General features: G+C 58.9%; 1 protein-coding gene across 1 annotated transcript; it reads right to left on the bottom strand.

The window, feature by feature from the left end:
• Window positions 1–2,985: 2,985 nt before the first annotated feature.
• DIRAS1 (DIRAS family GTPase 1) lies at window positions 2,986–3,582 on the bottom strand (the record flags this gene model as incomplete). Its single annotated transcript, XM_081327571.1, has 1 exon — window positions 2,986–3,582. The coding sequence occupies one exon, from the start codon at window positions 3,580–3,582 to the stop codon at window positions 2,986–2,988; it is 597 nt and encodes a 198-aa protein (XP_081183697.1).
• Window positions 3,583–16,158: the final 12,576 nt, after the last annotated feature.

Raw genomic sequence — 16,158 nt, 5'->3', positions numbered from 1 at the left:
GGCCGCCGCAGCTCGCTCGCTTCTGCCAGTGGCGAAGGGCTGCCAGGCCTGCCCCCGCCCCCGCCCCGCGGCAAACGGCCGGCATAGAGGGGGTGGCGATTCCCCCTGCAAAAGCAGCTCCCCACCGGATCCCACCAGCCGCTTCCCCCCTCCCACTAGAAGCCCCCAACAAGACTGGCCAGACGACTTCGCTAAGGGGACGTGCTGGAGACCGCGGATCCGAAGGAACTGTCCTCCTCTCCCCGACGAAGATCGGCGCCCGGGCGGGAGGCCGCGGCAGACCTACCCAGGCCCCCATCACGCCTCCGGAGGGCTGGGGTGGGAGCGCCGTCCTGCAGGGCAGCTCGGCGGGCGCGACAGAGGCCCCCTCCCTCTCCGAGTACAGCTCGGACTCGCCCGGCCCGGGGATTTCAGGAGACCAGGGGTTTGGGGGGGGGGTCAAACAGCCCCTCCCCCCGTATGCCAAGATGCGACTGCTCTGAGTAGCCTGAGCGCCCCGTCTCGGTCCCTGCATGGCGGAAGGCTCAGCTTGGACCCGGTGGGGATGGGCGGCCCCAGGCCTCCTCCCAGAGATGGGTCGGGGCGCCGACGAAGCGGGTTGGGGGGGCAGCTGGCAGCCAAAGTGGTCCAGGGCAGAAGTTCTCTGCAGTGTCCCGGGCTGCTTAATCCCTTTGGAAAGCACTAAGATGCACTTGACCGGAAGCCCCAAAGACGGGCAAGGGGCGTCAGGCCTTTCCCCTCCAAAGGGAGGCCTCCCTTGCCCTGCCCAGCCAGGCGGAGCCCAGGGGACAGGAGGGCAGCCCGCCTCTTTCTGCACCCCCCACAGGGAGGGATGCAGCCTGTGGGCGGGGGGAGCATGCAGGGAGGCAAAGGCAGAAGAGCCCCTGCGAGGGATGGAGGAAGGGTGGGCAGCGCCAGAGACCTCCAGGCCCCCTTTCCCCCACAGCCAGGCCTTCTGCCCAGCCCACTTGCCCCCCACCCACACCCTGGTGCTATGAGAGCTTCCCTGCGTGGGTGGGGGAACCGCAGCCAGGAGAAAAGTCCTCCTGCCCAGCACTGGGCTGGGCCTGCGCGGAGGGGCAGGCAGAGGAAGGAGTGCCCCCTGCCCTCCTGCAGTGGGTCTTGTCAGCTGGCATGTGTACAGTTCAGAAAATGCCCAGGGCCTTTCGCAACTGCTCCCCCAAAGGTCTTGCCAAATCCCTGCTGAGATTGCAAACAGAGAACTGACCTCTTGGGAGGAGGGCCCCCCCCCCGAGCTTCTTCCCCCCCCACCTGCCTTGCTGGCTGCTCAAAGCCACCAGGTGGAGGAAGGAGCTGGGGAGGAATGCCACACCAGTTAGACTGTCTGGGGAGAAGCAGAGGTCTCTCCCACCTGCCCAAGTGTGCACAGGCGCACACACCCTGTACACACCCTGTACACGCACACTCACCCTTTTCATGGAGGACCTTGCCTGTGCTCCTCGAGTTCTGGTTTTACAACGGTGAAACACAACTGCTTCCGCTGCAATTTTTAAAAATAAAAGTGAAGCGCCGTATTGAAGGGCACCTACAGGGCACGGTTGGAACGGTTGGAACGAGGGGGGTGCCCTTGTCCTCCCTGCCAGGGGCAGCCCAGGGCCCCCCCTTCCTCTAGCTTCAGAGCGAGATGGGTGACAGGGTACCTCCACCAGCCCAGGGGGGGAGGGGGGCTCTGCTGATCCCGCAGGTGGTGAGGAGAAGCACTTGCTATGGTGCCAGGGGTCCCCTAACCCCAGTTGGCGACTTCCATCCTTATTGGTAGGTGGGGTGCTGTGTTCAGGAGCCCACTGCTTGGGCAGTGTGTTGGGGGTTTCCAGCAGATGGAGGCTGGGATGCATAAGCCCCCCCCATCTCCTTTGCCCGAGAGGACCTGCTTCTGAATGGTCACCCAGCACACTGCCTCCTCCTCCATCCCACGTCCCGGCCGATGTTGCTCTTGGGCTCTTCAGCCTAGAGAGCGCCACGATGCCCTTCTTTGACAGGCATAGTCGGCTGGCTCAGCCATGGCTCCCCAGCGCATTCAGGGCCGTCCTTTCCCCACCTTCCTGATTCGGACATGTGCTGCTGTGGCTCTTTTTGTTGCTTTGTTCCAGAAAAAAACACACCCATAAATTAAAAGTAAATAATGAGAGGAGTGTCTCACAATATGTTTGCGTGTTCACAGTCTGGCATGGCAGATGGGGGGGGGAAGGGTGAGGGAGGGAGGACCACCCGGGGCCCTGCTGTGGTGGACAGCTGCCGCTTCCATGGGGCGAGGGGTCCTGTAAGGTGCCCCCTTCTGGCCTGCAGGCTCTGGAGCACCAGGGCAGAGAGAGGCCTTTTGTGGAGAGGGGTGGGTGGGCTGTCCCCGTGGTCCCCTCCGTTGGGCCTGGGTGATGAAGCAAAGTTGGGCTGGGCTCTGGCAAGGGGGATGCGGTGGGGTGGGGGAGCCAAGCAATCCCCCAGAGGAGTTTGTGCAGGCCTGGCAGGGCCGTTGTTACCCAAGGTCCCCGCTTGAACAAATCCAGAGTCCTCTGTAGCTCCCGGCCAATGGGCAGGCTGGACTGCTGGCTGGACCGCTGGCTCTCCGTCGTCAGGCCGAGGTCAGTCTGGGCACCTTCAGCCCATCCCATCCCAGGAACGTGGGCCTTGAGTGGAGGCAGATCCTCTCTCCTCTGTGCCCCCCCCCCCGAGGTTGGCTTCAGGGGCGGGAGCCGAGGGGGCTGGCCATGGTCCGGCCAGAATGTCAGTTGGCAGGGAGGCCGGCCCCGGCTGAGCCCCAGAGTCCGAGTGGTTGGCTTCTGCAGGAGGGGGGGAGTCCAGGGCAGGGCCAGAGGGGCAGGCGGGCAGGCGGTAGGATCCGGGGAGCACCAAGAGAGCCAGGCCAGGAGGGGGCGTCAGTGGAGGAGGGGCAAGCGGAGGGCCGGAGGGAGACCAGACGGATGGATGGCGAGCTGTGGGGAGGGGCGGGGGGCGCCTGCTGGCCGCTCACATGAGGCTGCACTTGCCCTTGAGTTTCTCTGTCCGCTTCTGCTTGCTGGCGCGCTTCCCGTCGATGCTCAGGGTCATGTTCCGGCGCTTCTCCAGGTTCAGCAGCTCCTGGAACAGCTCCTTGACGTTGTAGTTCATCTTGGCCGAGGTCTCCATGAAGGCGCACTGCCACTCCTTGGCCACGGCCTCCCCCTCCCGCGTCTCCACCTCCCGCTGGGTCTCGTCGCACTTGTTGCCCACCAGCATGATGGGGAAGGCCTCCCCGCCGCCCTTCAGCTGCACGATCTGCTGGTGGATGGGCCGCAGCTCCTCCAGCGACTGCCGGCTGGTGACCGAGAAGACCAGGATGAAGGCGTGGCCCTTGGAGATGGACAGGCGCTGCATGGCCGGGAACTGGTGGCTGCCGGTGGTGTCGGTGATTTGCAGCGTGCAGACGCTCTTGTCGCAGCTGATGACCTGCCGGTAGGTGTCCTCGATGGTGGGGATGTAGGTGTCACGGAAGGTGCCCTTGACGAAGCGCAGCACCAGCGAGCTCTTGCCCACGCCCCCGGCCCCGAAGACCACCACCCGGTAGTCGTTGCTCTGCTCCGGCATCTTGGACGGGCGGCTGGCAGGGAGGGGTCAGCGGCTGCCCACCTGGTTGAGGGAGGAGGAGGAGGAGGAGGAGGAGGAGGAGGAGGAGGAGGAGAAAGAAGAAGGACCGTCAACCCAGGCAGGCAGGCAGAGGCCATCCCCGCCCCAATGGCTTCAGGGAAGGATGCAGAGAAGGGCCCGGATCACCAATTGTCAGGCCCCCAAAATGCCCCCCACCCCCCCACCCTGCAGCCATCAGTGAGGTGAGCTTCTTCCCTCCCCCTCCCCCCCACCTGGGCTTGGTCAAGGCTTAAGTCAAAGGCTTGATTTAGATCCTGCAGCAACTTTGCTGTGGATGATTGGCCTCCACCCCAGAGGCTATCCTGGGCTTAGCGTCCTCTCAGATGCCCTACAGAGCAGACAGATGCTCTAGGATCGTGTCCTGGGACCAAAGACTCAAGGTTGACTCAGCCTTCCATCCTTCCGAGGTAGGTAAAATGAGGACCCAGATTGTTGGGGGCAATTAAGCTGACTTTGTAATAATGCCGCTTGGGGTGTGTGTGAAAGCCCTAACAAGCAGGCATATACATAGAATGAAGGCTACTGCTAAGCTTGTAAGCCGCCCTGAGTCTTCGGAGAAGGGCGGGATATAAATGGAATTGAAATTAAAAAAAAGAACCCGGGTGGACAAGGCCCTGAGAAGATTGTACATGTGTGTGTGTGTGTGTGTGTGTGTGAGAGAGAGAGAGAGAGGGGGGGGGGAGGGGAGAAGGGAGGGGAGGGGAGAGGGGAGGGGGAGGACAGGTTCCTCTCTGCCCCTCTGATGTTCCAGAATGCAGGAGACTCAATCACCCCTTGGAAATCTGGGACTCGGATATCTTATTATTTCCCTCTTCTTGACTTAGAGCAAATGCAGAAAAAAGGGGCACAGCCAGGCGTGAAGCCGGAGGGCTCCGGACAGGAGCTTTTCCAGGGCATTGTTGGGGCCGCAAAAGCCCCCCTTCCGGCAGGGTTGGTGAGAAAGCATTTGGGGAGCAAGAACAAGACACGCCCCTTCCCCCCCCCAGTTGTGGAAAGGCTGATCCAAAACGAGCAAAGCCAGACAGGGCAGCTGGGCTTTGGGGCCCCCTCCAGCCCCCACGTTCCCTGCAGCATCAGGTCTGGGCTTAGGGGGGGCATGGTGCATCCACTGATGGAGCTTCCCTGGGGCAGGAACAGACCATCCAGTGCAGGAAGATCAGCTCCAAGGGCCCCGGATCAGGAAGGAGGGGGGCGGAATCGTCCCATCTTTCAGGTGTGCAACAATGCCCCTCCCCCACCCCCGCCCTCTGGACAGGCACTGCCCACCCGCCTGGCGGCACGAAGGGCCCAGACCATCCTGACCGTTTCTCCTTCTCAGCATGTAGAAAAGTCACATGTCTAACATTTTTTGCTTTCTTCCTATTTTTCCTTTTTTTTTGCCAGAGGAGGGAGCAGGGAAAAGCGGGGGTGGGGTGGACCATCACCCAGCCACAGAGTTAATTTGTCTGAAATGTATCCTCTGGGTGGCATCACTGTCCCCTTTTGGGGGGCTCCATTTTGTCAAGAGATGCCCTTGAGGAGAGGCCCCCTCCAGCCACATGGCTGGGCTTTCTCATCACCTGGCCAGGGGCTCCCCCCCCCTCAGGATTCTGCCCACACCCTCTTGGACCCCTTCACCCCCCCTTCAGGATCCCTAAAGCACTTGGGAGGCAGAGGAGATTCAAACGGAAGCATGTGAAGGGAGCTTGAGGCCATCTAACCCAACCTTCTGCCCAGTGCAAAAGCCCACCATTACTGCCTCTCAGACAGAAGGTCCTCTGGTTCAGGCCTTGAGCAAGGGGGGAAGTGGGGGGGCACCTCCCGGGAAAGCCAGTTTCCCTTGGAGCAACTTTTCAGAGATCCAGCTGAAATCCTGGCTTCTTGGAATTTTCTTGAAGATGGCAAGTCAACCGTATCTCTTTCCCAGGCTCAGCCTTCTCACTCCCCGGGAGATGGCATTTGCCTTTTTTGCAGCTGAGTCTTGCTGTTGGCTCAAATTTAGCTGGTGACCCACCGGCCACCTCCTGCGATGGTTCAGCCATCCTGGACTCGTGCCTCAGTTTCCCCCCCCATCAATATCAGACGTTGCCGTCTCAGTTTGCTGATTCCTGCCCTGTGGGGGAGATGGAGGCAACTTCTGCAAGGGCATCGTGACGTCCTGGCAGCCTCATTCCTGACCCTTTCCTGACGGTCCTGGCACGGCCTGGGCCCTTTTTACAGCTCTGACCTTCACCCCGAGATCTTTGGGCTTCAGGTATCTTGGACCCCATCATATAAGATGTGACGCCGAGAGCTTTTTCCCAACACGCATCACTTGCTCAGTTAAGCCAGGAGCAAGTCCCAAGCCCCACCCCCACCCGGATCCTCCTGGGGGGCAACGCGTACCCCCCCAATTACGAAGGGTCTCTGTCCAAGGCTTTTAGAAATACAGCTGCCTGAGACATGCTAAGGATGCTCGGCCCTCCAGGGAGACCCCAGAATTTCCCTTGGTGAGATGCATCCAGATATTCCTCAAAAGGTTTGACCCTAGGGTGGATTCGAGAACTTCAAGAACTTTTGAGAGGACATCCTCAAGATCTTGTGCTTTGTTCTTCTCTGGCTTCTAAACCACCCATCAGAGTCGTCCCACGCAAAATGCCGGCTTTCCAATAACAATTCGTATGCGTACAATAAAAACGTACACGGAGACAGAACTAAAGGATCAGTTTGGCCCAAAGGTCAACAAGCGCTTGTAAGAGGTGTGCTTTAAAGCCTCTTTGTGTGTTGGGTGCCGTCTGCATCTGGTCCTGGGAAATGAGCTCCCCAGGCGGGGCAGCCCCCCCTCCCCCCATGTGGTTGTTTTCAGCTTCTGGCTGCCGGCCAGGCCTGGCTCCTTGCAGGCCCCGCCCCCTGGGCTGTCCCTGTAGCGGGGGGGGGGGCGTCTCAGGGGAGGGAGGAGACGGGCCCTGCCCCAGCCCTCTGGAGCGGCCTCTCTGCGCATGCTCTGAGCCAGGCCCTCCGCCTTTCCGAAAGCTGCAATGGGGCAGGCGGCCTTCAAAGCCGGCCGGCGTTATGGGTCTGGCTCTTCGACTGCTTCAGCAGGATGGTTTAGTCTTTTGTTACCGCTTAGGATGGATCCTTTTTTAGCGTTTTGTCGTTTTCATTGTGTGTCACCCCGAGTGGCTTCTGCGTGTTAATTGCGCTGCTCCAGGGCTGAAAAGAGCCAGGAAAGTCCGCAAGGCCAGGGAGAGGCAGAATTAAACTTCAGGGGCAGAAGGAGCTGCTGGAGAGGCAACCAGCTATTTCCATGGCTTCTTCCTCACAGCCACGAAGGCGACTTAAGCCACGGAGGAAGCTGGGACCTTGGTGAGCTGTGAGTGGCCAGGAAATCCTCCGGGCCGGCCTCAGGAGGCTGATCCAAGCGGCAGAAGCATTCCACACCACCACAACCCTGGCGTTGTCATTTGTTGGAGGGTACAGCTGAATTAGTGAGGTTACAACAATCTTGCAGAGCAGTCCAGCCATCTGGTCATTGGCTTTCCTTTAGGGAGAAGTACTGAGGAAGGAGCTGAAGATGGCTGTCATTTATTAAGCCCCAGACGGGCCCATAACACAGGCAGGTGCAATTCTAGCGTAGCTCCAGCGTTCGCCTTCTGCTCTCCCCGGGGGTTCCCTGGTTGCAAAGGCCTCGGGGTCAAGGCACGGCCACTCCCCAGTCCGCCCACAGCCTTGGAGCATCCCTGAGGTGGCACAAGATGGGGAAGACCATCAACAAACAAAATGGATCTGGACAAATTAGGAAGCACTTACAATGACACTGAGCAGAAAAATGCAGGGACAGAGAAATCAGATGGCCGAGTGATTAGAATAGAATAGAGCTGGAAGGGATCTTGGAGGTCTTCTAGTCCAGCCCCCCACTCAAGGAGAAGTACCTAGACCATCTCAGACAAGTGACTGTCTAGCCTCTTCTTAAAAACCTCCACTGATGAAGCGCCCATCGTTTCTGGAGGCAACTTCTGTTCCACTGGTGAATTGTCCTCGCTGTCAGGAAGTTTCTCCTTAATTCCAGGTTGCTTCTCTCTTTGATCAGTTTCCAACCCTTGTTTCTCATCCTGCCCTCTGGTGCTTTGGTGAATAACGTGACCCCCTCCTCTTGTTTGTGGCAGCCCCTCAAATACTGGAAGACTGCTATTGTGTCTCCCCTATTTCTTCTTTGCTCTAGACTGGCCAAGCCCAAGTCCTGCAGCCCTTCTTTGTATGTTTTAGTCTCCAGGCCTTGGATCATCTTAGTTGACCTTCTCTGAATTTTTTCCAAACTCTCAACATCTTTTTTGTGATATGGTGACCAAAATTGACTGCAGTATTCCAGGTGTGGCCTCGCTACGGTTTTATGATCTTGATTCTATACCTGTTTATACAACCCAGGATTGTATTAGCTTTTTTGGCTGCTGCTGCACACTACTGACTCATAATCAAGTGACCGTCCACTAGGACTCCGAGGTCCCTCTCACAGGGGCTGTTTTTAAGTCACATCTTGGCCAATCTGTACTTGTACCTGATTTTTCCTGCCTAAATGTAAAACTTTGCTTTTCTCCACATTGAAACTGATTTTGTTGGAAAGGGCCCATTGTTCAAGTTTGTCAAGATCGTTTTGGATCCTGAGTTTGCCTTCCGGGGTGTTGGCTATTCCTGACAGTTTGGTGTCATCTGCAAATTTGATGAGTTCCCCTCCAATTCCCTCGTTTAAGTCATTGATGAAGATATTGAAGAGTCCTGGGCCAAAGACGGAGCCTTGTGGTACCCCACTGCTTACTTCTCTCCATGTGGATGTGGTGCCGTTGAGGACTACTCGTTGAGTACGGTTTGTCAGCCACCAACAGATCCATCTGGTGGTGATGTTGTCTATTCCACTTTTTTTTTTAGCTTACCAAGGAGTAGGTGTGGTCTACTTTATCGAATGCTTACTGAAATCTTAAGTATACTGTGTCCACAGCATTACGCTGGTCTACTATTTATCAAAGAATGAAATAAGATTGGTTTGGCATGATCTGTTTTTGACGAACCGGTGCTGGCTACTAGTTATAACTTTGTTTACTTCTGGTTGTTTGCAGATCTGTGTTTTGATTATCTTTCCTAGGATTTTCCCAGGTATTCATGTTAGGCTGACTGGTCTGTAGTTTCCTGGCTCCATTTTTTTTTTCACTTTCTTGAAGATGGGAACCACATCAGCCCTTTTCCAGTCCTCAGGTACTTCCCCAGTGCTCCAGGATTTGTGAAAGATGTGGTGCAACAGTTCTGAGATAACATCTGCCAGCTCCTTCAGAAGTCTGGGATGTAATCTGTCGGGTCCCGGTGATTTGTATTCGTCAGGATCAGATAGGTGTCCTCTTACCATTTTCTTGCTTATTTTAATTTATTTTATTTTAATTTTTGTTTCTAGTTTGTCTTTTGCTGTGGTTTTTTTTTTTTGGTATGTTGGGCTCTACAGTACCGGATGGGATTCCTGGCTTGGCAATAATTATGGCAAACAGATCTCTGAATAGGAGCTGATTGCAAGCTAAAAGGAGAAGGCAGTATGATTTGGCTGCAAAAAACAAACAAACCGCAGAGGCAGTTTTCGCTTACATCAATGGAAGAGTAATTTCCAAACTACGGGCATTTGGTCATCCTGCAAAATCCAGAGGAAAGTGCCAAAGGTGAAGCTGGACTAGAAGCCAATCCTGGGAACAGAGCGAGGAGCAGCTCTCTTCAAGCCCCTCAGCCAGGAACAAGACCCTTCCCCCACCCCTGGCTGGAGGGCAGAATCCCGTCTCAGGGCCACCAGAAGGCAGACTGGGAAGGAAGGAAGGAAGGAAAAATGTTCCCAGCCATTTGGCAGGAGAACCAGCAACTGGAGATGTGCCAGGCGGCTTTCACCTGAATTCTGTCGCTGAGCAGAGGGTTGATCTGGATGTCCTCAAGCTGCCCTTCCCACTCCTTGGTTTTCCCATTCAGGGTTAAATATCCAACAGTCTCAGGGACTTCTGCAGGAATCCTTCTTGAACACCCCAAACTCCAGCCTGGAAGGGACGAAGTTGTGCGGAAAAGAATTTCCGCCTGGGAGGGTTTCACCTCCTCCCCCTAAATTCCTGCCCAATTGTCCTCCACTTGCAACCCTGGTTCCCAAAGCGGTCTGATGGGGCAGCTGGGCAGGGGTCGGGTTCACATGGGTGGGCCGGCCCCCGGGCAGCCTGGCCACGGGGAAGCAGGAGGCAGGCTGGCTTTGCCGCGGGCGGGGGACAGATCAGCAGTTCTATTTCTGCCCCCAGGTGAAGCGGCCTGTGGCCTGCTGGCTCCCCAGCGAGGCTGCTTCGGGAAGCCGGTGCAGAGCAGGGAGGCTCGGCGCTGCCCTCTCCCCGCTCGGCCTCCTCCTTCTCCTCCTCCCAGCGGGAAGCCGCGTCGGAGAAGGGCCGGCCTTTGCGGGGGACCGGGCGTGCGATAGGGCGGCTTTCCACGCTCGCCACAGGCAAGACGAAGCCGCCTCGGAGACCCTCGCGAGCTCTGCTCGAGGACAAGGCCGACCCGGGAGGGATCCGGATCGGAAGAGGCTGCGGGGCGAGCAGCTGGCCCGGGAGTCGGAGCCCGAGGAACGGCTGATGGTCACCGCCGCACCGACCAGCCCAGAAATGTCCTCGGAAACCCCACGACCCCCGCCCTCGGGAGTCAAGCCGAGCAGCGTTGCCCGGGCTAGAGCGACGGAGCCCCCCCCCACGCCTCCAGCAGCCCCCCCCGTCCAGTTTCTTTCTCCTGTGAGCTGCGGGCCCCCCCGCCCGTGCCGCCTCCCCAGCGGGTCTCCGCCACGCCCGCGCCTGCTCCCCCAAAGCGGCCAGCGGGAGGGAGGGACGGAGGGCCGTCTGAAACAAAGGCGGCGCGGGGGCTTCCACCCGGCAACGGGGGAAAGGACCTCCTGCTGCCCCCCCCCCCAGAAGCGTGGGAGGTGACCGCCCCGCATCGCCGGCCGGTTTTTCGCCCACCTCCCTTCCTGCTGAGCGACCCGCCCCGGATTTGGGCCGTCCGGACAGGGCTGTCCACCACAAACTGACCACTCTTTAACCAGCATAACAGGTTAGTCCCTGCTCAACGACCGTCTCCCTGCTCCCGTCCACGACGATGGAGAACTGGAGGGTACCTACCTTTGATTGGGAGACACCCTGCCTTGACCCTCCAAGTCCCCCCTCCCCCCCTTGAACCTCCTTGTCTCAGAGGCAGCCCCATATGGGCCCACTGATCACTGTCCTGACCCACCACAGAACGTGGGGGGGAGAGAAGGGGGTCTCCCTGGGGGAAGCCCAGAAGGATCTTTGGGATCCTGAAGCAGGATAGGCCCCTCCCTGCTTGCCCACCCAAGGATCCCTGTCAACCCCCAGGGGGCACCAAGGGTGTCGTGCTGGAGTAGTGCGGGGGGGGGGGAGAGGCAGCGGCCTCTGCCCTTCTGGTGGCCGAGAGCTCCACAGTGGAAGCCCATGAGAGCAGCAACCCCCAGAGTGCCTGGCAAGGAGAAGCCAGCAGGGGCCCCCCACATGCCCAGGCTGGAACCCATCGGGAGAGCAGGCGGGGGGGGGGGGCTGCTGCTGGAGGTCAGCAAATGGCTGGTCAGCCAGCCCTTCTCTCCAGTTTATCTGTTGGGTGCTTCCTGCAGGGGCCTTTCCCCTCCCCAGCACCTGAGCCCCCATCCCAGACAGGGTGAGTGTTCCTACATCCTGGGTTAACAGGAGCTCCCCCCCTGCCCAGGGCCTTCAGGGGAGGCCTTCTTCTTCAGGACAAATGGGTGGGGAAATTGTTTCTTTGTTTGTTGATTGGTTGATATGTTTGTTTCATCTATCAAACTTCTTAACTGCCCCTCTTTCCCACAGACGGGGGGGGGGGGGGGGGGCTCTGTGGGGCGCCAGAGAAGCCCAGGTCAAGCTGATGGGCTGCTTGACAGGGATGTTGTGGGGAAACCCAGAAGGACGCCAAGTGTTCACCATCCAGTTTGTGGAAGAATCTCCACACTGTTGTCAGTCTCCTCACTAGCGAATGGAAGCCCCCACCCCAGAAACCGTGGCAGAATAGGGAGTGGGAAAGTGCGCATTCAGCCGTGGCAACCAGACAGAACAGGATAACACCCCCTTCCCACAATACACACAGAAACGCTGCAGCCAGCCTCTTCCCAGGGAGCCAGTGGGGAACTAGGCTATCCCTTGTTGGAGCAGATGGCTGTGAGGTGTTGGGGGGCTGCTCCTGCCTGGGCAAAAACCCCAGAGGACCCCCCCCCACAAGACCTCTTCAGGCTGGCACTAGGCCACAATGCCCTCACTTCTTGCAAGCTCAACGAAGTCCCCCTTTCCCAGTTAGCCTTGGATGGGACTCGGTCCACTGTGACCGGGTGGGCTGGCCTGCCAGCTAAGGGTGTCGGCAGCCTGCTCATCCAGGGCATTTGTAAGAAGGCAGGAGGCACCCCCCCCCCCCCCGCCGAGTGGAAGCCTATAGTTTCCAGAGAGGTTCTGTTGTGTAACTAAGGGCTCCCTTAGGGATTTCCCTCTGCTCAGCAAAGCTCAGCCTCCTTGGGAGCAGGAGTGGGCCTGGAAGTGGGGAGCACAATCTCTGGAGGCTTCCGTGTGCTGGGGGGGGGAGAGAAGCACCCTGCAGCCCACGCAAGCATCCGGCTGGCCTCCTGTTCAGCTGTTGCTCCCAAGGGAGAATCCGCTCTCACCGGCCAAGAGCACTGACGCAGAGGGGGGGTTATGGGCACCCTGAAATTCTGTGAGCAAGACGGGGGAACGAAGAGAGCCAGGCATCCACATCCAAGCATTGGCACCTTGGGCCTCTGCTGGCAAGGGGGCCTTGGGCCCCACCAGGCCTGGGACCGGCTTCTGCCGGTCGCTCTCTAGAGCCAGTCAGGCTTTCCCCCCACCGTCACAACTTGGTCTGAGGAAGGCCACCTCATCTCCCCACCTCTTGACACCAACCGGGGAGTGGGGTGGGGATTGCAGACTGGGGAAAAAGCAGGCATAGATAAGGTTGCTGACCCGGGGATGTTCCCAGAGGCTGGGGATGGGCGGAACAGGCTGGGTGGGGACCGGAGTGGCAGTTTTCTGGCTGGGGAGAGAAGTCTGGAAGTTGTAGTCCCAGCCCAGTGGAGTGGGGGGGGACACAGTGTGTGAGTGAATAGGCAAAACGGCCTCCCCCTCTTCGGCCGCCCAGCGGGTCACAGAGGGCGATGTCCCCGCAATGGTGGAACTCAACTAGTTCCGCCCCCCCCCCGACTCAGATTGGCAGTAAGAGGACAAGATCGCGCCAGGGGCCGCGCCGCGTCGCTCCGGTCGGACTCTACCACGAAGCCACTGACGCAGGCCGGGCCCTACCTGGTTGCCGGTGAGCAGGCGACGACGGCAGCAACAAGGTGGCGGAAAGGCGCTACTTCCCGGGCTGGCGGAGGAGCGGAGGGTCGCGGCTCGGCCGGCAAAGTGCAGCGCGCAAGGACTGGCGGGGCGCTGGGCGCCGCGGCAAGGCATCCCGGAGCGCCGCGCCTTGCCCCCCGCTTGCGACCTTCCCCTGGGAAGCCGGGGACGGAGTGCGGAGCAGCGGGAGGCCGAGCAGGGGAGGCGGCGGCTTTCGCGCTTCCCGAGGGGGACCACGGAGCCCCCTCCGCCCCTGCCCTGCTCTTCCTTCCCAGCGCTTCGCTCGTCTAAGTCAGGCCGTGCGGGGCGCGGGGCGCGGGGAGGGAAGGGGAGGGGAGGGAGCCGACGGGAAGGCAGCGGGCCCGTCCCGGGTCCAGAACTGTCGCCGCAGTTTCCGGCTGGAGCTCCCGGCAGGAGAGGGTCCCGTGCGCTGATTCCCCCCCCCCCGCCGCAGCAGCAGCAGCAGCGGAGGATCTGCGGCCCCTCGGGGGTCACAACGCCCAGTCTCTCCGCATCGCAGCCCCCTCCCCGCCGCGTCCCCCGTCATCTTCTCGGGTCTTACCTGGCGCGGGAAGGGGCTCAGCTTGTCCTGGGACCGCGGAGTCGACCGGGACGACAAGCAGCCATCCGGGAACCGCGCTCCGGGCGGGCGCGGGAAGACGGTCGCGGCGGCGGCAGGGATGCTGCTGCTGCGTCGGGGGGGGGGGCAGGAGGGGTGCGCGTCACGTCTGAATGTCGCTGACACACGGCAGAACGGGGAGGCGCTTGCTGGCGCGGCCGCGGCTTCTGCAGCGCTCCCTCGGCTTGCGAGTCCGCGGCGGTCCCTCTGCCCGCGCCCCGCTTTCTTCTGCCCCCCCTCCTCGAAGGGGCTCTGGCGGCTCCACGCTGCGGCGGCCGGTTGGGAGCGAGGCGCGGGCGGGGCTCCTTCCCGACTAGGGCGAGATCTGGAGCAGCGGCGGTTGAGCCGCGGAGAAACGCCTCCCTTGCCAAAAGCCCCTCCGGGGCCAGAGAGAAGCCGGGCAGAAACGGCTGACCCGCCCAACCGCCGGAGTGGCTGCCTCGGTGGCTTGAGCTGTTTTACCCGGCAACTGAAGACTCCAGCCGCGTCTTTCCGGCTCCCCCTCCGCCCGCCCCTCGTCAGCCTCCCGTTGTCCTCCCCGCCTGAGTCTGGCCAGAGTGGGGGGGGGGGGTCAGCTGGGCCCTCCGCCCTTGAGAAACGCAGCCACCCCTGCGGGGATGCTCTGCCCTGCGTGCCCTGAGAAGGCGGGGACTTTCCGATGACAGCAACCAGAGGCCCGCGATGACCACCGGAAAGGCAGGTGGAAGAGAGCGGATGGTGGCCGGAAGACATCGACCTCTCCCCGCGAAGCCTGGAGAAGCTGCTTCTCGCCAGACTGCCGGGCCTCCCCTTGCGGGGATTGCGGCGCAGATCCGCCAGGCGCCCTTCGGAAGAGGCCGTCTGAGATCCCGTTGCGGGCGTCTGGTGGAAAGGGGGGGCTTCCTACTGACCCACAAGTACCGAACAACCTCTAGAATCTGGGGTGCGCCAGACCGCCAGTTCTGATTGCTGGAGAACCTGTAAGGCAGGGCTTTTCAACCTTTTCATCTATTGTGCCACTTTTAGGATATGGCAACATCTGAGTACCACCAGGCGCCTAGCAAGGTGTCAAAAACGTGACCAAAAAAAAAACCCAAGGAAAAAAGTGATGAAGTACAGGTAGTCCTTGACTTACAACAGTTCGCTTAGTGACTGTTCGAAGTTACAATGCCACTGAAAAAAGTGCCCCCCAAGCCACAGCCGAGCAAGACGCCTGCCTGCCCGCCCAGCGACACTCTTCCTCCTGTCCGAGGTTTTCATTGTTGTGAGCATTTCTGTTGAGGTTTAGCAGTGGGGGTGGAGTGGGGGGTGTTTGGTTTTTATTCCCCCCCCCCGCTGGTGGTTGCAGCAGGTTTTGATCCCTTCACATGACCCTGGGACACTGTGACCGTCATAAATATGAATCAGTTGCCAAGCATCTGAATGTAAATCACAAGACCCTGGAGATGCTGCAACATTCCAGCTGATCGGTGCTTCTTCTGGGCTCAGCAAAAGCGTTGGGATCAGCGTCGAGCTCCAGCTGGAGCCTGGTGCTGATCCTGGCGCTTCCGCTGAGCCCTGACAGCCCTGCAGCTCCAGCCGTCTCTCGCTCAGGCTGGTGGCACCCATACCACTGGTTGAAAAGCCCTGCTGTAAGGTGATCAGGAAGTGACACCCAGGGCAGACCTCGGAGCAATGGGATGGGGTGGAACTGGAAAAGGGGGTGCATACGGTCCCCTTATTTTATCGAAGTAAGGCTGAGAATGAACTAAAACTTGCAACAAATGTAAACAATAATAATAGTTTCAGTATGTAAAAACAAGAAAAAAGTCAAGGAAATAATTGGTTCACTAATGGGAGAAGATGGCAAGGAAGGGATGACCAGCTGGGACAAACTGCGAGCTACTTCTGCATTAATAATAATAATAATAATAATAATAATAATAATAATAATAATAATAATAATAACAACAACAATAATAATAATAATAATAAACCTTTATTGTCAAAGTACAACATGTGTACATTGAGATTAGCTGAGCCTCCCCCCGTGCTCTCTCTCCCCCCAACACACAGTGACAACAAACCCTCCATCCCACCACACCATGTGAACCAACTACACCACACACCGGCCTCCCAAGTCAATTCTGCATAAGTTCACAGAGATTATGTCCCATTTAAAAGCCTAACAGCCCACGGATAAAAGCTATTTTTCAGCCTGTTGGTATGGCTGGCTATATTCCTATATCTCCTACCGGATGGTAGGAGAGTAAAGAGATACCGTCCAGGGTGTGAGTCATCCCTGAGAATCTTCCTCTCTCTTCCAAGGCAACGAGCCCTGGCGAGGTCATCCAGTGGTGTCAGGGAACAGCCCACAATGCCTTGTGCTGTGCTCACCACCCTCTGTAATGCTTTCCTATCCGCGGCTGTCAGACCAGCATACCAAACCACAATACCATACGAGAGGACGCTCTCTATAGTAGACCGGTAAAAGAGGGTCATTAGCCGTTGTTCTACCCTGTTCTTCCGCAAGACCCTGAGAAAGTGAAGCCTCTGTTGGGC

Source organism: Vipera berus, assembly GCF_964194415.1.
Source record: "Vipera berus genome assembly, chromosome: 1".
NCBI classification, from domain to species: domain Eukaryota; kingdom Metazoa; phylum Chordata; class Lepidosauria; order Squamata; family Viperidae; genus Vipera; species Vipera berus.
Note: the sequence above shows the minus strand (reverse complement) of the source record. Positions and strands in the feature narration are given on the sequence as shown.